This window comes from Haemaphysalis longicornis, unplaced genomic scaffold (genome assembly GCF_048455015.1).
Source record: "Haemaphysalis longicornis isolate Haplotype H1 unplaced genomic scaffold, Haemaphysalis longicornis Haplotype H1 scaffold_4, whole genome shotgun sequence".
Classification (NCBI taxonomy): domain Eukaryota; kingdom Metazoa; phylum Arthropoda; class Arachnida; order Ixodida; family Ixodidae; genus Haemaphysalis; species Haemaphysalis longicornis.
Window position 1 is genome coordinate 149,880,843 of NW_027526361.1, and position 19,045 is coordinate 149,899,887.

At 46.4% G+C, this 19,045-nt stretch overlaps 1 protein-coding gene across 1 annotated transcript; it reads right to left on the reverse strand.

Moving 5' to 3' along the window:
- Window positions 1-5,638: 5,638 nt before the first annotated feature.
- LOC144180046 (uncharacterized) lies at window positions 5,639-18,806 on the reverse strand. The gene is made up of 2 exons (XM_077708454.1): window positions 18,577-18,806; window positions 5,639-6,169 (listed from the first exon to the last, which is right to left on the reverse strand). The coding sequence occupies exons 1-2, from the start codon at window positions 18,804-18,806 to the stop codon at window positions 5,692-5,694; spliced, it is 708 nt and encodes a 235-aa protein (XP_077564580.1). The 3' UTR covers window positions 5,639-5,691.
- Window positions 18,807-19,045: the final 239 nt, after the last annotated feature.

The following is a 19,045-nucleotide window of genomic DNA, read 5'->3' on the forward strand; positions in this document are numbered from 1 at the left end:
TAAGATGTGCTCAGAGCGGTTCAGAGCGGCTCGGTTGTTGTAGTGCGGCCCCTCTCCGTTCTTCGGGGACTCGGTTGTACCCCTTTCATGGATTTCTCAACTTGCCGCTGAAAGTTTTCCATGAGTGTATCCCAGATCCTTTTGTTCGTAGCATTTCATGTCTACCCGAAGTGGACCGCGTTAGCATGCGATAAAACTCACGGCAACCGGCTTAGCGAACGCGGGGTCCGTGGCGCGAGCTGTCGTGTGCTCCGCATATGAGTCGCGGACGCACGTGAGCTGTTTTGTCCGTTTTTACAAACTCTTCACGTGGCCCGCGCACGCTTGCGCCGCGTGAGGCTAAAGAGCTCTTTCAACAATCACGGCCGGGCTAGAGAGGGAGCGGCGAGTAAGCGCGCGCCGCTCGCTCTCTAGCCCGGCCGTGCAACAATTTACAACTTTCAGCTATGTTACAGAGTTCCGCTGTAAAAACGTATTTTAAAATTTGTATCCTTTATCTTTTCTGTATATTTTGTTTTATTTTATTATATTTTTAAACATATTTTTATTATGTTATTGTATTAGTAATTATAATAATAAATTTTATTATATAACTGTTATTATTGCACAACCAGAACTGTGTTTTGCTCGCCGGTTTTGAGTTCGCATCTGGTCCGAGAAAAGCGTTCTCGAACTGCTCAACACATCCCATCAATATCCGGTAGCAACAGCTAGACTCTGCATTATTGCGAAGCAGGTGCATTATGTTTGTTGGCTTATGTCGTTCTTCGTCTAAAACTCCTGTGCAAGAGCAGAAGCTGCCCCTGTGGCGACTACTGTTGCAGATGTGTCCATTTCTGAGGTTACGGCCTCTGTCACAAACTCTGGTCCCCACAAAACTCTCATCCTCATAAACCGCAGTTGAGGCCATGGATGTCTCACCATGCAAGTCTACTCCTCAGACATCACTGGAGCACCGCGGTGCTACTGGTGAGGGTAAACAGACCAAACCAAAGGACCGTGAGGTAATTACACGCGGAACAGAATCTGCAACCTAATCAACCTGTTGAAAAGCACTCCAAAAACACGGCCTACCAAGGAAACGCACTTAAAATCCAGTGATTCTTTTTTTCATGGCTGCTGAAAATATGCAGTGGAACTGTGGGGGGTCGCTACGAAATCTTGAAGATATTTATTATATCCTCTCCAATCACAAACCAAAAATCCTGTGCATCCCAGAAACACACGTCCAACCATCACGAACAAACTTCTTAACACTGTACATTGTTTTCTGCACAGGCAAAACTGCATCCATCCGTGTGGTGGTGTGGCTATAGTAGTACAGAAATCTGTGGCGCGCGAATATCTCCCGCTACAGAAGTCAATGGAGGCTGTAGCTGTTAGAGCCGGTATTTTCGGCAATCTGGTAGCAGTATTCTCGCTTTACATTCCACCTGAATATCGTCTTTCTAACGTTTAATTTGAAAATGTCATCAATGAGCTACCCAAACCGTTGATCATAACCGGTAATTTTAATGCTCAGAACCCCTATCTGGGAATCTTTGCGAACCGATGCGCGAGGGCGGCTCTGTGAAAAATTTGTGACGTCGTCCGGATGTGGTATCTTTAATAAGGAACACACCACCTATAACTACTCCACACACCACACTTTTCCAGCAATAGACCTGGCAATTGGCTCCACACTATTAGTGCCTATGCTTGGGTGGAAGGGAAGTAACAAACCCTACGGCAGCGACCATTCTTCCGTAAAGTTATTGGCTGTAAACAATGACTCGCAAGGCAAAGAGCCACTACGGACATTTAAATTACAATCAGCTTGATGGAAAATATACAAGGAACGTTCAAGGCTACCCCCTGCATTAATAAGCCTTTTAGATGTTTAAGAAGCCGCTTCACTGATTACGGCTCATATTCTTGACTCTGCGCCGAAAAGCATTCTAGAGACAATATCTAAAATTTTCCCAAAACCCAGACCATGGTAGAATGAGGACGGCACATGTGCACGGTATCAGCAGAACAAGGCATGGGCACTCTTACGCCGCTGTCCCACGGCCGACAACCAGCGAAACTCTAAACGGACAAAATCCAAAGGAAAGCATACGCGTCGTATGGCAAAAAACGAAAGTTGGACCAGCTTAATATCGTCTATAAAGTATTATACAGATTATAGGAAAGTCGGGACTAGAATAAACTAGAAGGCTACAAGACGCATCCTATTGCCCTAGTAATTAGTGTATGTCACACCGTAAAAGAACAGCAGTTGCTGTTGGGAAACACTTTGAACATGTATTTAGTTCTTCGCATCATACGCAATCATTTATGAAGCACAAGAAGACAGCTGACTGTCAGCCTATACGTGTGAACTAGCGTTTCAATGTGGGATATAATGTCCCATTTAACATGCGTGAATTAATGAGGGCACTCACGACAATTATTAAGTCAGCCGCTTGAGCTGATAGAATCAGCTATCACATGATTAGACACCTACACAGTGACACTCTCAATGCAATACTCTGTCTCTTAACAAAAATATGGCAAACACGTCACTTTCGAAGAACATGGGAACAGGCTGTTATTGTACATCATCTAAAAGAAGGAAAGGAATCCTGTCTCGCTGCTAGCTACAGGCCTATGGGTGTGACTAGCTGCTTATGTAAGCTCCTCGAAACAATAATAAATCGGGAACTGATTTATTTTCTTTAGTTTCACGGTCTTTTAGACAAGAGCAGTCAGCTTTTAGGTCTGGAAGATCACCTATAGGTAGTCTGGTTGCTTCCGAATTTTAAGTGAAACAAGAAAGGAAGGAAGGAATACGTTTTTTCGTCCATCTGGATCAGGTACGGGGGGTAAAGGTGGCCCACAGGGCCGCCGCGACCGCCAGGGCCCGGGAGGTTGTCAGGACTTGGCCTGACTACCCCGGGTCACGCACCATCTGCTCCGAACGGTGAGGGGATGGAAGACGCCTCGTCTATAAACAACACTGCTTCTCTTTGTTTTTAAAAACGATAGTCTTTCTTGGGCTTCTTAAACCCAGAAAGTTTGGTCTGTCTGTATGCCTTTCTGTGTGTGTTTCTGTCTGTCTGTCTGTCCGTCTGTATGTCTGTGACTCAATTCAGTCACCCTTTTTTTTATTTCCAGACAAACACCGCTGTTACAAACATAATACACAACAACAAAACAAACCCATTACACTAAGACATAAAATCACTGTTCCACTCTAGTCGCCCGGCCAAAGTAAAATTGATATTGCGCAATAGTCTTATATACTCACAGCCACGTGTAAACGTCTAAGCCCGGTTTATATGTTGATACCTGTCAACTTTGTTGAACAAGAACAAGACATCACGCAAATATAAGACAGGAAATTAGTACACAAGGGATATTTACAGTGTTCCTTTAGTAATAATTCCTGGGTTCTTGGTTTTTTGATAGCAAATGATATTCTACATCTACCGCAGAAAACCACCGCCTCCTGGTGGCATAAGAAAAATCACGCGGCAACAGCAACGAAAGGTTCCACTAGCTAGGTTCCACGTTCTGCTTGGAACGCACGTGGAGCACGGCCACGTGGCTCTATAAACCTTCTAGTCGGCCGCCTCCATTCACGCGCGTCTCCGCCGTACTGCAGCGGTGGCATAGAGGAACCCGGCCTGTAGCAGTGGAAGGCGGTAAATTCGAATCGCCTTGCGCAAACCTTTAGTGTGTTTACCTTGGAATGAGCGGGACGGTAGAGGAACAGCACAAGAGATGAGCGGGAAAGCAAAGGGGGGCATTTCCTTAGCAAACGTCTACAAAGACTATCGTCTTTTGACGACATTTGCAACGAAAGGAGCAGATACGCGGCCAGTTTTTTGACATGGAGAAGACATATGACAGAACATGGCGATACCGTATAATGCTGGATATTTGGTCTTACAAGCAATATGATGTTAAGGACTATATTTCTGGTAGTACATTTTGTGTTCGTGTGGGTAATTCACTGTCTAGAACCTTTGTTCAAGAAAATTGCGTACCCCAGGGGTGAGTACTGAGCTTTGCACTTTTCCGTGTTAAATGGAACTCGCTAAAAATGTTCTACCCCGAACTCTCGCGTACTACACTTATGTTGACGACATTCAAGTTAGTTTTAAGTCCTGCAATTCATCAATATGTGAAAGCCCGATCGAATTAGGTGTCAATAGACTGGTCACATGGGCTGAGAGAAACGGGTCTACATTTAACGCTGATAAAAGCGCTGCTGTGCTATTTTCTTGGCAACGCTGCGTCCACCCGCTTCCCTGCATTACGCTGCATGGTCAGCCCATACCTGCGCATAATGAACACACGTTTTTGGGTGTTTTACTTGACCATAAAATGACATTCATTAACGCATATCAAATTACTAAAAAGGAAATGCCTGAAAAGGATGAGCATTTTAAAACTCTATCCCATCAGTCATGGGGAACGGACACAGAGTGTCTGCTCGCACTTATAAATAGCCTTGTAAGGTCAAGGATAAACTATGGAGCATTGTACACCAGTCTGCATGCAATTAAGCACTGAAAATGTTGGACCCAGTATACAACTTGAAGCTTCGCTTGGCCACAGATGCATATCAAACCAGCCGCATTTCATGCCGAATCTAATCAGTGGTTCTTGGAGAGACGGCGCACTTACGTAGCTCGGATGTATGCTGCATAGCTTAATTCTCTGAATGAACACCATTATGAAAAACACCACTAGTATTCCGATAAAAAAAAAAACCATTCAGGGCATCTTCCTTTCTTTTGACAGTGTCACGCCTCGTAAATGACTTCCAAGTTCCTCTTACTGATGTTCACTGCAGCTCTATTCGTGAGTTTCTTGTTCCGTGGAGCGTTTGCCCAATTCAGTGTGCAATGTCCTTCAGAGAAATACAAAGGACAGATGCATCAAACTTCGCTATTGCTGAGCACGTTCTGTCACTCAGGGACAAATAAAGGGCAGCTGAATTCTACACGGATGCCTCTAAGACTTCTGCAGCTATGTCTTGGGCTGCAAATGGCCCTCTATTTTTTTCCTTCAAAACAATGAGGAGGAACACTGGTATATTTACTGCAAAGACATGCGCTATCGTGCTAGCTTTAAACCACATTCTAAACACAAAATTAAGAGCTCAGTCATATACACAGACTCGCTAAGTGTTGTTTCAAAGATTTCGTCTCTGAAGTCGAGTAGAAACACAAATTTTAATGCTATTCTAAGAGCTCTGTACTGGGCTCATAGTCGCAAGCTTGCTGTCACAGTGTGCTGGGTTCCGGGCTACTGTGGCATTGCGGGAAATGAAGCCGCTGTCCTAAGTGTTGCAGAAGCTACCCTTTGTGACACCATAGACATATACTTTGTTCCGTTTCAAGACTTGAACCTTTTGTGAGGAGGAAGCTGCGAGGCCACTGGCAAAAAGAGTAGGATTAAGAAATAGATAATACGTAACACGTCATTAAACGTAAAATTGATAAACCTCCTGCTGAGAAACATGCCACATCCGTAGAAGTGGCCTAATGAAGACTTAGAATCGGCCACGCACACATTACACATTCATACCTGTTCACTGACACAAAGAAGCGATGGTGTCATCGCAGGAGGGGGGGGGGGCGGAGGAGTAGTTATCTGTCTTTCTTGTGCTGAATGTAAGATGTCTAACATTGAAAGGAAGCTTCACTTTAATGAAGTTTAGACATAATATTCTCTGCTGCTGTCCTCGGCAGTGTCATCAGTTGAGCCATTCTCGTCGACGACAGCTTCCCGGTGGTCCTCCGCGCTGGTGAGCGTCTCGCTGTTGTCATCGGACGTGGTGATCTCCGTGGCCTCCTTTATCCCCTCGGTAGTCGTCGCGTTCCACTCTTCCACCGGCGTTGTGTAGTTTGTTGCAGTCCGGACGGTCGTGGCTAACTGGGCTGCTGCAGTCGGGACGGTCGTCTCTACCTGGGGTAGCCCTGCACGCAGTGGACCTTGCGCCCTGTATCCCGCCGCCAATTGCATCCCGGCGAAAGCCAAGAACACGAGAACTATGGCCGTGCACACGGCCAGGGCCAGCCAACGGCGCTTCCTAGAAGCATTTCCGTCGTCACGTGGATTCTCATCGCCTTCTTCGGCGCCTTCTTCCTCCGGGGAGTCCCAGGAAACGCGCCGTTCGAGGCGGCTTTCGCGTCTGCGTCCACAAACACACCGCGGGAAAGTTAGTGAACGGCCGCATAATGTTATATCTGAAGCAACGTATCGAAGAATGGTATTTTTGGGGAACGAATAAAATGAAGAGGGAAACCCGCCACGCAGTTGCCGTTGAGCGATGGAAGGAATGTAATTTTTGTTCTCGGTACTTCTCTCGCTTGAACTATTTGCGAAAGAATAGATGTGTCAAATGGCTGAAATTTAGGCGGAAAAATTGGCCTAAAAGATTTCTTAGTTGTAAAGCAAGAAATGCTTTTCGGCCCCACTACTAAGTTTAGCAAAAAGTGCAGTACCGTTTCCGTCGTAATGATTCCCCAACCAATTAATTGACAATAAACAACATAATGACACTGCAATCTCGCCAGAAATTACATAGACTTAAGTTTCTTTACCAACTCTGGAACAGCGAATTTCTACTTGATCGTTCATTGTACGTGCAGCCACTTTCATCCCGGCCAACCAGGAACTATCACCCTCTAAAATTCACTCCGATTTTTGCTCGCACAAACAACTTCACACTCGTTTTTTCCCTCGTACTATAAGTGAATGGAATGCGCTGCCGGCCGAAATGTTTATGTCAAGAAATGTACGTTCCTTTATTGAAGGGTTACAAAACTAGTTCTTTCACTAGAATTGTATAATAATCCCTCTACCGAAACCCCCACCTTTTTCTTGTTTTTCTCTCTATGACCTGTATATTCACACTTGCATCTTTAGGGGATTTTTTCTCTCACCTTTGCATTTTCGTGTAATGCACTTCTGTATGTTTACCCTTGATGTGTGTTTTTACTGTCAATGTAAAAATTTCTGTACACCCCCACTCCTGCTTGGGCCTCCTATGGCCTGCAGTATTAAATAAATAAATAAATAAATAAATAAATAAATAAAGATGGGGTCGCCACTGCCCATACAGTCAGCATGAAAAATAAAAATTTCTCACAAAAAACTTCTTGCTAAGTTGAAGCAGAAAAAGAAAAAGCTTTGATGGCGGATCCGAATCGAAGAACTTGGTGAAGGGTGAAGGCCACCAGGTAATTCGTGGGAAGGATTTTTTCTCGGCTGCAGACACCAAGGTATATTTGTGGAATAAACACTTCTTAAAACTCTATTAGACCGTAACAAAGTAAACTCGTGCTAGGGAAAGTTGTAACGCAATATCAAGCTTTATCTACTACGTGACCGAATATGTGTTTGGTTGGTTATTAGATTGCTGCACTTTTCCCAAAAAGGTTTTTTGCATGTGTGGCGTTCGGACGTTGCCACCGGTGTCACCGGTTGTACCATCCCACGTGCGTACAATGTAGGCAAGTACGCACCCTCGTCTGTCTCGCGCTACGACTAGTTAAGCGTAAAATGCCGGTCCTTCGCTAGGACGGGCCGAAGCCGACCTTAAAGCGCCCGCATCTCTGTTGGAGCGGACACGTACTCGCCGGTAGCGAAAAATGACCGGCCGCTAGTTGTGTTCCCCAACGCGCCCTTCCATCTCTCCACGCAACCCGTGGAAAGTATAACAAGGCGCTGGAACAAGCCCCCGAGGTCGCCCTCTTGACCCGACGCAAAGCGATCCCGACGGAGGAAGCGGCCGTAGGAGTTATCCGATAGCGCGCTCCTGCATTCCGGTCCGAGAACACGACCTGCAGGAGCACCGCACCCTGCATTTTCTAACACGTACCAGCGGGGCCGCAACTGCACTCCAGGATCACCTCTTCAGTCCAGCGAAGTACGCGTTCCCCGGTTCGAGAACTTAAGTCCCCGGTCCAGCGGCGATCGTGCGCCTCTCGTGCACCTTGGTGCGATAGCGAAGGATCTCTCCTGTACGGCCCGGCACCAGCCGCCCACCTGACACGCTTCTCCAAGATCAAGAAGCCGGATGAGCGCCGGCGCTACCCCCTCTTCGGGATGTGTGAGGAAGCCGGCACCGTTTAAACCCTTACTGATTAACCTTTCTTTCTATGGAAAAGCATTTTTCTGTGTTTCCTTTGTTATCTGGACTTTGGTATCCGGTATCTAGACGGAAAATTAGGCTTGCGATGAAATTAATTAGCGTCTTACAAACATGACATCTAAACAGGTTATCAGGCAACTTAAATTTAAATTTACAGCAGGAAACCGTTTTTTGCTTGTTTTCTACAATTTTGGATAGCAGGGAGCCCACATACAAAAAATGGGACTGGAAGTGCAAGTATTTTTAAATTTATAGCCATTGCATCAAACACCGACTTCGGTGTTCGGGTCACTTTGACCTCAATTTGGCCTTCGCTGCAATGCCCACCTCTTGCAATGTTAAGCTTTAGCAAAAACGCAGACAATGGCGATATCTGCCGAAAAAGGCAAAGAATAACTGTTTCCCAGAAAACTAGCTGTTTTCACTCAAAGTGGTACAAATATTTTGGTTCATGTCCTAATTAAAAGACGCAGGGCCGGAAGGCCTAAACGTAACTGTTATATGTTAATACCGGTTCGTGCCTTTGTCCTCTCAACTCTGCGTGGCCACAACCGAACGGGAAAAACTGACCACGCCTCTTCAGGGCTCGCCACACACGCATGAAGTGCATTGGAGACTTCGCCCCCCAGTTTCACGTACAAAGCCTTCTGGGTTGCAAATCTGCTCCTAAAATTTGAAATACCTACTTAATGCAAGGCAGAGAGGTGAGATCCGCGGGTTTGTACCCCCGTCTTGCAACTAAAATTTTGCGGTGTAACACCTACACATACGAAAAATTCCTGAACCACATCTACCCACGCAATTTTCGTGTCTCTGCCCTTACTGCGACATACCCGACCCCTTGTCCCTTGCGGGGGCCGCCATCCAGACTAACCTGTGGGTAGCCAAGCCTGCTTAACAAAACACAATATTACAAGCGCTTATACAACCGGTCAGCACGACGTTGCTCAAAAGTGGGAGGCACCGCTCGACGACGATGATTCTGAGACCCAGAAGATTCTGGTGATCCGGGCGAACACGGCACCCTGCGCTAGATGTTTCCTAGACTGAGAAGACCTACCATCTCGTACCGGCCAGGACCACGTCCTAGTTAGGCTTCTCAGGACATAAACGTTTATTTCTATATTCGTCAACTGCCGGAGCTAGACCTGAGAAATGAAGCACATAATTGTGGGAATATGGAGCATTTTCACCTCAAGGGAATGCTTCGTTTCTGCTGAAATCTCTAAATGGGGGCGTTTTTGTTTTTGCGTCTTTATCGCAAAAGTGCAGCTGCTGCCGACGTTTAACCCGCGTCCTTGGGCTCAGGAACACGCTACGTTGACTAGTACATTTTAACGTTAGTTAGCTTGGCCGGCGATTGCCTGCACTCGCCTAGCGTCTGCAAAAAGTGGCCAGAGTACCTACCCATTGCTGCTCGCTCGATCCTCATCGACTTCCACGGGTTCGTTACTACAAAGTGCTCCACAAAAATAAAACAGCCACAAAACGATAGGTGCGCGCGGTTCTGTACCCTGAATTGTAGAGAAATTGCCAGGCAATTTTCACTAACGCGAAACCTGGGGAGGGCTGAAGCATGCAAAGTATAAGTTTGTTCTTGGCGCCTCGGTGTTTTTGCCAACGCAGATAAAACATTTGGGAGGTAAGGTATACAGCTTTCCTGTAAAAGTCTCGTGTTTTTGCAGCACGTAGCGTTCTAGCGCGAGGCGTTGGAAGACGAGTGTCACGGTGTGTTCTTTTAGTACGCGTTACGTTCTAGCGCCAGACTTAAACGATTGAACCAGTGTTTTAGAACCGTCAGTACATCGACGATGACATGAGACGCCGACAGCTCGAACCCCTGAGCGCTTCGCCCCTGAAAATTGCCTGCCTACGTCCATTGAAGGTTACTTCTGGACAATACTTCTCAATGACTTCTTTTCTCGAACATGTTGTATGTGCGTGTATTTATTCGCTTTCTGTGTATTCGTCTTTTGACACAGGCATGTTGCACAGGCAGACTGACGACATTTCACCCCATAGCTGTCTCATAATCAATTCTGTGATGTGCGATTGCACCTTTTCTGCTCACGTGCCGTCACTTTCACCTCTCATGTGGCACAGGCCGGACTAATTGGTCATCTACTGCTGGAAGGACGTGGAAGTAGAGCGTTGGTAACGCACCCGGCTCCTACTCTAGGGACATGGTTTTAAAGTTCGTACGTTGTCACACGTGCCATTTTCTGCACCGCAACACACTGACAATAACGGTTTTTGTAGCGCCAGCTACAATTACCGTATTCTCACCGTTTTGTTATGACCGATGGCCGCCCCTCGGTTCCCTCGCTGGCAGCGGATCCTAAAAAACCTGCGGCGGCTAGGGATCCTAGCGGTTCCCTAGCCGCCGCAGCTGGCAGCGCTGCTCGCCGCGCATGAAAATAAAAAATAAATACAAAGCAAACAGATAAAATAAAAATGAAAAAGTGAAAAAAAAACGTAAATGTAAAACGAATATAAAAAATGCAGAAAAAAATTCCCCCGCACCTCCCCGAAGGGAATCGTGCAGAAATGCGAATGCCTTGGGTGCACCGATGAGTGTGTTGTGAGTAATGGCGTAATTAATGACAAGAGTGTGAACGTAATCATTTATTCATCAGCACCTGTTTGTGTTATCGTTGTACCTGACGGCCACAATCACTGCCTTGTGATCGCTAAAGTGCCTTGTGATCGCTGCCTTGTGATCGCTAAAGAAGCATACGCGCGTCACAGTTTCGCGTAAAGACCAGATCAATGCAACTCCTGCAACAGAACCTGCAACAGAACCATCAGGTTCTGTTGCAGGTTCTGATCCCGAAGCGCGTTCAAACGACTAGACTCCTTCTTGATGTTCCCGAGCGCGTAACGCGTTCGGCATTACGCGCTCTTCGCTTCGCAGACTTGTCTTCTTCTTCTTCTCCAACCGATGATGATGACGTGGAAGCAACTGCAGTGACGTCACCGCCAGGGAGAGGCGTAATGCTCCCGTTGCATTGTGTGAACCCCCGACGAAGAAACGCATTCGAATTTACGACGACGACGACGAAGGCAGAACTACGAGGCGCGCGCTCACGTGCGGTCGCGCTGGAGGAATGCAGGCGCACGCCGGCCAACGGAGCAAGACAACCCCCGGCTAATAAATGCATTCGCATTTAAAACAAAAATCCGTGGAATTCGTCATCAGGCTTCGTCGTCAGAAAGAAACTCAGGACTCAGTGAACTCAGGAGACGCAGAAAGAACTAGCCGCACGCCTCGAGGAGCGTCGTAACCGTACAGAGAACCAAGCTAAACAATAACATTAACCGTGCCTCTCACTACGCACACCCAGGCATAACTGAGTTAAGCCACATCCAATGTTTTTGCGAAGTGGTGCCATTGAAGATAAAATATCCCAGGAGATAAAGCGACTGCTCATGTGTTGTAAATTCCAAAGCACGGATGTTCAACTGAACGTCGAAGACGCCATTATCATAGCCTGTGCTCGCGCTGAGCAGGCCGGCTGAATCATCGGTCACTTGAACGGGTAAGTACTCGGTGTTAAGCGAAAACTGCACCTTGGAGACGCTTGGACAGAGGGCACCACCCCCGCCCAAAGGGGGCGCTGCAGTAGGTAGGCCTCCTCCGCTGGTTCATAGATGGCGCACCCGAAACTAATGATGGTGATCTCCCGCGCCCCGCTTTCAAACTTCCCGCGCAGCTTCAAATTTTTCGCGCGAGGTCCATGAAGATGGCTGGTGGAACACACCCTCTTGCTGTGACGTAGGAGGTTACGAGGGGCTCAGGTGACGTAACCTCTTGCTGGGACGTAGTAGGATGCGAGGTGCTCGAAGTGGCAGCACTTTCCCCTGCTTTCGATATGTCTCCGATGCTTTGCGCCATGCTCACTCATGCCTCCATGTAATTGGAAAGTTTACGATGAAGGTAAACAGTTCTCCTTCCTGTATGTACTGGCGGCGACGATCACCACTACTGCTGAGTTAAGCTAGGGCTGTTTGAACGCATCCTTAAAGGGTCCCTATTTCTCTTACGTATATCCATGCTAGATCCCGCCTTTTTCCATTCAAGCTCATGCTGTAGAACGACTCCCAAGAAGCTATTTGTCTGTTCCGAATACAGGACGTCTCTTGAACGCTTAGCATTCTTTGACGAGTACTTCAACAGCCAGGACAGTGCAACGCCCTGCATTCGGTAAAAATGCAGAAATGGGGGAGGTAGCCCATTTAACTGTTACCATAGCGTAAATGAAGATAAATATTCGAACAGAATTTCGAGAAACCAAAATATTTAAGTAATAATAAAAATAAAAATAAAAAGCTTACACAAATGGTCCGACAAAATTAAAAATGTGCATCCTAAAATTCTTCGCCAACAACAAACAAATAAACGGGAAAATCTCGCGAAAGAACGATCGGAATATGAATAAATATATACGAAACAGGGCAAATCGTGAAACGCCCCGCATTTGCAAACAGTTGCATAAATGGCGGAATTAACTTAATCGTTACAATAGAGTAAATCGACATGAATGGCGCCGCAAAATGTTGAAAAACCATGAAATCATAAAAATAGAAAAACTGAAACAAGACAGATATTGACGACATCAAAAATATGCATCTTTTACAGCTCTTCGAAAACTGAAGATTAAAGGAAAAGGCACTCAAGACAGCGGTTAACTACGAATAAAATATAGCGAAAATGACCTACCAGTGTAACGCCGTGCATTTCCTCAAAAATGCACAACTCACCAAACTCAGACCTTTCCTCGTTATAATAGAGGAAATCGCGATTTTGGGAGGACAAAATTTCTAAAAACCAAAAATACATGTATAGAAAAAACTGGTACAGAAGCAATAAGACGAAAACAAAAATACACATATTTTACATCAACAGAAACCGAAGTATAAAACAAAAAAGCAGGCAAAAGAAAGTTCCAAATAAGCGGAAATGGACCAGCTACGGTGGCTCAGTGCTAAGGCGTTGTGCTGCTGAGTACGAGTTCGCGAGTTCTCTTCCCGGCCGCGGCGGCTGCTTTTCTGACGGACGCGAAAAGCAAAAACGCCTGTGTGTATGAGATTTCGGCGCACGATAAAGATCTCCAGGTGGTCAAAATTAATCCGCAGCCCTTCACAACGGCGCGCCTAATCGCTTGCGTTGCGTCGGCGCGTTAAACCCTACAATCACTCCAAATACGAAGAAATAGCTGAAGCTTACCAACACATTGCATCTGCGAAAAAATACCCTATTGGCGAAATGCTTTTCATCGCTATTATGCTATATATTTACATCACTGGCGAAGACGAACCAAAGAAAGCTTAGAAACAATGAAATAATGGAACCTCTTTTGCTAGTCATTGCGATATTTGGCTGTAAAGAAATAAGTATGCGTACACGTGGCGTAAGAATGGTGCAAATGGGTAGACAATTGTCTAAATTTCTTCCGATTTTATTTTCCGGCTCAATCCGGAATTTATGGGTTTCACCTAAAAAAAACAAACGCACGTGCATCCGAGATCTCGAACTCCGTCTCGGCTTGCCTTCATCCTCTGGGGAGGCAACGACAAAGCAACTTGGTTAAGGATTTTTCAATGGTAGATGTCGATGTTATACGCTATATTTGCCATCGGCGAAAGGCTCGTCGACAACTTGTCCGAAATACCGCTGTCACATCCTGCACTAGAAGTTGCTTAGGGATTCTCGTCAATTAGAATGATGGCGTCGACAATGATCGTTGGAGTCAACCTCCTAACCAGATTTATGGCGGCGATAACTGCGAGGCCGAAAATCGAAGGACCATACGTAGAACCGTTGTTTTAAAGCAAATTGTACTAATCGCGTCGAGCGATTTCGTCCTCGCGGTATATTTGACCTTCATTTGACCGCACCTGCGCATCGCGTGACTCGCAGGCCCGATCTCCGCAGACGATCGCGTTCGCGGCTGCCGCCACGGCTGCTGGCTTGGCGCATGCACTCTCTGCAGTCAGTTCACGCCTGAGCACTTGACTTGCCGCGTGGATGCGAGCTTGGCCATATATGAGAGTGTGGCCGGGCCGTCTCCTCTGAGCGTTGCTCCAGAGCTGGAGGCTTTGAGCCCATGCGGTAAGCGGCGCCTGAACACCACGCAGATATCAACCGGCGGGCCGTTCGGCTCGGACAACTCCGGAAGCGGCCGCACAACTGCAGACAAAGCAGGCTTTGGATGAATAGCATAATAATTACAGATAAATCAAAGTTTAACTCTGTGAACTATGCCAACACGAGCTTTCTCTTTCCATATCGGGGTATAGCTGAGCTAAGCCTCCACCATTTCTTTTAAAGCAAAGCTTTCTACCTTTACCAGCCAAAGCTTCTTTCGCGGCGTGCGGGACAACAAACTCTCAACACAGCGGAGGCAACTGCGGGGGGAGGGGGGGAGGGGGGGTTTACTCACGGAGCATACTGTAAATGGCGCGGCGTTCCACGTGCGGAACTACCTGCTCGCTAGCGACGGCGTCGGCGGTACGGCTTTGTAGTCAGCTTTAGCGATGGTTGTTTTGGGCGTGTTTGGCGGAGCTTCGCGTTCATTGCGCGCTGCCTTCGCACGGCATGATCATACCCAGCTTTCTCGCTCGAAATTACAACCTCTCGGGAACCTAGAAAAACAACTTTAGGAAGATGATATTTGGCATAAAGCTAGACGTCAACGTGAAGATTAAAACTCCAAAAGAACATTTCAGGTTTCTGAATAATGTTTTGTGTAATTCGCTGTCAAATCGTACTCCCCATGCATTTCTATGGGATAGTTCCCATGGCTCAGGAACCCAGTCGCGCAACGTGCGCGACTTGAAACTGTGCACAAAGCAAGTATTCACCCCACATATTAGCTGTGCAAAAGAACTTTTCATTTCGCTAAACAATTGCAGAGTAATCACTGTTGACAGGACTGCTATGAGCGGGAAAGCTGCACATGTAACTTGTTCGACAGCTCCTCCAGGGTGACGTTCACTTGACAGAATTAAATTGTCGCACGGGAAACATACGTTAAGGATTGGTTCCCTGTGCGGGAAAATAAAATGTAAAAACCACATGCAGACATCTGGCTGCTACAGAAACACTACCTTTTGCACACTGCTTGCAAGGAATGGGACTCCGTTCTCTAAATTGGTGAATACAAATTCGGTTGTGTTTTAGACGTATTACAAAAGGCGAAAGTAGCGACTGTTTCCGATAAATCGTGATTATAAAAGTTCCCTCCGCTTTGTCGCAATTCTAAAACAGACCAAACTAACTAGTTTAAATCGCTATAAATAGGAATCACTAAGCTCACATGCCGAATTGTTTTGGTGTCCGCGCTTATGTCCCGCGGGGGTGTAGCCCCAAGCTAGCACACCCCGATGGCTAGGTTCCTCTGTCCCAACCTTTCGAAAGACGCTCCTCTCCGTTTTCTTTCTCCGGACTCACGGTCGGGCTACAGCAAAGCTTTCTTTAAACCAAATAGCACGGACGCTGCCCGGACGCTGTAGCCCGGACGCCTTGGGGCTACAGCAGCGGCATCCGCTGCTCTAGCCCGGCCATGACCGACGGTGCTGCTGCGTTCGGGACGCCACCCCCGCGAATTCCACGTAACGACTGGCAGAAGAATCTCTGGTTTCAATCTTTGTAGAGCCGCGTTTGTGAATTCATGTGACGTTGCATGGGCGATTGCTGTGGGTGTCTTTAAAGCTTTACTTTAAAACCCCGGTCACATCGTGTATTGGAGCCAGGTTTTGAGAGAGCGCGTCCGAAGGTGACATTTTGAAGCTGGCCCACGTAAAATTGCTTCTTTATAAGGTTTGAAAGCACGCGAGATCCTGGCCGTACACTGAAAATGTTTTAAGCTGTCACCGTCGTTACTGCGTTCAGAACCACCGTAAGCTTGCAATAAGCCCAACGTCATCGTGTCGATAGATATGTTCTTGTGTGGAGTGCGCAGCCAGATTTTGTCTTTGTGTTTTTAACTTACTTGTCTTCGCGCAACGAATTTGTCGATACTTTGCTAGTCTGTAACTATTGCCTTGCGTGTGTGGCCCAAGCCGCGTTCGCTTGTTCTACAAACCAAATTATTACATCACGCAGTTCCGCTTCCAGCCGATCATCTAAGTGGACAGTGTAAATGGATTACCAGACGGTGGCTGAAAAACCACACTTCACATAAAGTCTCTTCAGCAAACTGATGATGTCTTCTGTCAGTAATTACTAACTTCAGGGTCGAGTTTTGTACATTGTGTAAACATACTAGTTTTTATTCATTTTCTCAGCAACATGTCAGTAACATAATTTTCCAACTCCTCCCTCCATAAATAAACTTGGGGTTGCGTGAGGGAGCCATAAATGAGTACCTTTCGACAAACAGGTATTCACATTTACCACGATAACTTGCTGAAAACGTAATACCCTTCCCCTATTCAGGGTGATCATCAGACTCGTATATTAGTCGCTTTTAGGGGAGCGTGGGGCGCAGTACCGTTAAAACAACTTGTACCTTAGTTGCAGGATGTTCCGACATTCATCGCTTGATAAAATATTGATACAATATCATGGGTGATCTATCAACTTTATAATCCACGTAGTGTTAAAGAAATTACAGCTATTCTGTCACCTTTGTTTGGCCAAGCATTGGTGCTACGCAGAAACATACACCAGAGCAGCACACGATTGCATACAGCCAAGAATTCTTTGAAAAAAAAATAAAAATGTTGTTGGCGCTGTTCTCGCAAATCCTACTTGTCTCTGATATATTTGCAGATGTTTTCTCTGATGCAAACTTCTCTGGATTCCTCTGGTGTCTGTGTCTACTAGCGTTTTTCTATTCCTTCGGCTATAGTCATATCCTGCTGTTCGCTATGCTCATGCCTCCTTGCCTCTGCTACATGCTATGAGATTAGGACTGATTGTATTACTTCAAGACTCGTGCCGTATCTCAGATAAGACACCCTGTAGCAAATTATCAGAATGACAAGGAAGTTAGAGGTGCTTGTCACGCGGGGAGCTGGCAACTGATGTACGTATAGGGTAACCGAATCATTCCCCAAGAACGAGACTGGCAGTAGGCATGGCGGATACGCCAATGGATACATGCGATTAGAATGCTGAGGCAAAGAATACACTCTGAAAGACCAAGCACTGGTTAGAAATACAATGGTGGGCGGCCTCGCCCTGCAGTTGCCATAAAAAGCCTAAAGCGAAGGACGACAATAGTGCTGGTAGCGGGGATTTGCATTCGAATATGTTTGTTATCTCTTCTGATAGCGGGGATTTGCATTCGAATATTTTTGTTATCTCTTCCTGCTCTATTGTGCTACAAACAGTGCTAAACGGACAGAACCCACACAACAAATCAAAGGATGGGCGCTGTCTTGTGTATATTGAGTTGGTGTAGCGTCAATTGCACTAGAAGGAAGTCATACCAACTCGTCCAGTCTTGTGTTCTTCAGCAACCCCCTTTTATTATGCCTGGTGTATAGCATACAGGTAGCTTCCGCTGTATAGCCTAGCCCTTCCATCTTTGTAAATACTTATGAGCGATGACATTTAGGTTTATCGCGTATAAATAAGCAACGAAGCACACTTCTATGGAAGTTTATATTATAAACGATATGGCTTGTAGCGGTCACCCAAATGTGACTTAACGTACATCAGTATGTTGTTGGCGCGCCTCGTCTGGATTTACCAGCCTCAGGCTACCGTAATGACCACATACGAGAAAGCCGAAGATGTGCAAAAGTGACCTAACACGAGCTCAGATTACGGAATCAGACAGTACGAAGTGCAAAAAAAATTAAAGCATTTAAAAAGGGTACGCACTGTATTCCACAAGTGTTTGATATTAACTCCCCACGGTACCCCAATCTTCTTGGAAAGATGGGATGCACTGTGTATAAATGGGCTGCATTGTGCAGCATCATTTATCAGCGTCTGCTCTCATACACAAAACCCTCTAGATATAAATTCTTTCTCATATAGTGTCATCGTTCCCTATTAATCAGAGAGGGTGGCTAGAAAAAAAAACGACATATGCCGGCATTGTCAACTGCCGAGAAAAACCCTGTTTTCAGACTGGTCACGCAGACTTCAATTTCGGGAACGTTTTCCACGTTCTGATAATTTTTAGGCGGAACCACGAGTTTTGTTGCGCTTTTTCCTTACAGCATGGACGCAATGGGACACTTATTTATGTTAGCCGTTCAACGCGCGAACGATATTCTTGTTTCAAAATTGATGCTGATAATGCAACGCCAGAGAAAAAATGAGCATCCCCACCGCCCCCAAACCTATGAAATACTTGCGGGGACGAATGATCGCGTGATCATGCCTGTCCATGCAAAAAAAAAAAAAAAAAGTAACCACTCATCGTCTACCTTTTCGGGAAACGTTTATGCTACTATGATTGTCTTTTAGGACGTGTACGAACCTGGACCGATCACTGCCTCCCGTGATCAGAATCGAAGGCCGGCGGGTGCGCTTCATCGGGTAGACATCCACGGTGGGCGTGGCTGGAGGTCCAGGCTGCAGCTGGAGGGTCGGGTCAACCTGCGGTGGCAGCGGCGGGAGAATACCCGAGTAGAAGTGGCGGTTGTAGCGCGGGTCATAGTACGTATCCTGCGGAGACAGGTTCCTCAAACGCCGCCTTCGCCTGCCCATGTCTGCCGCCTACTATCGTTGGCGTTGCGATGATGACGGTAATGATGACGCTGACGCTGCTCTTAATATGTTTCGCACATATCCACAAGGAGGCACTGCCTCGGCTGCTTAATTAACTCTGGTCCCTTTGGTGCTTACAGGCATAATTTTTTTTTATTTTCAATGAACGAGGATAAGTGGGAGGGGGGGGGGAGAGGAGAATGGAAATAAACGGCTCTCTGATGAAACCCAGAATTACC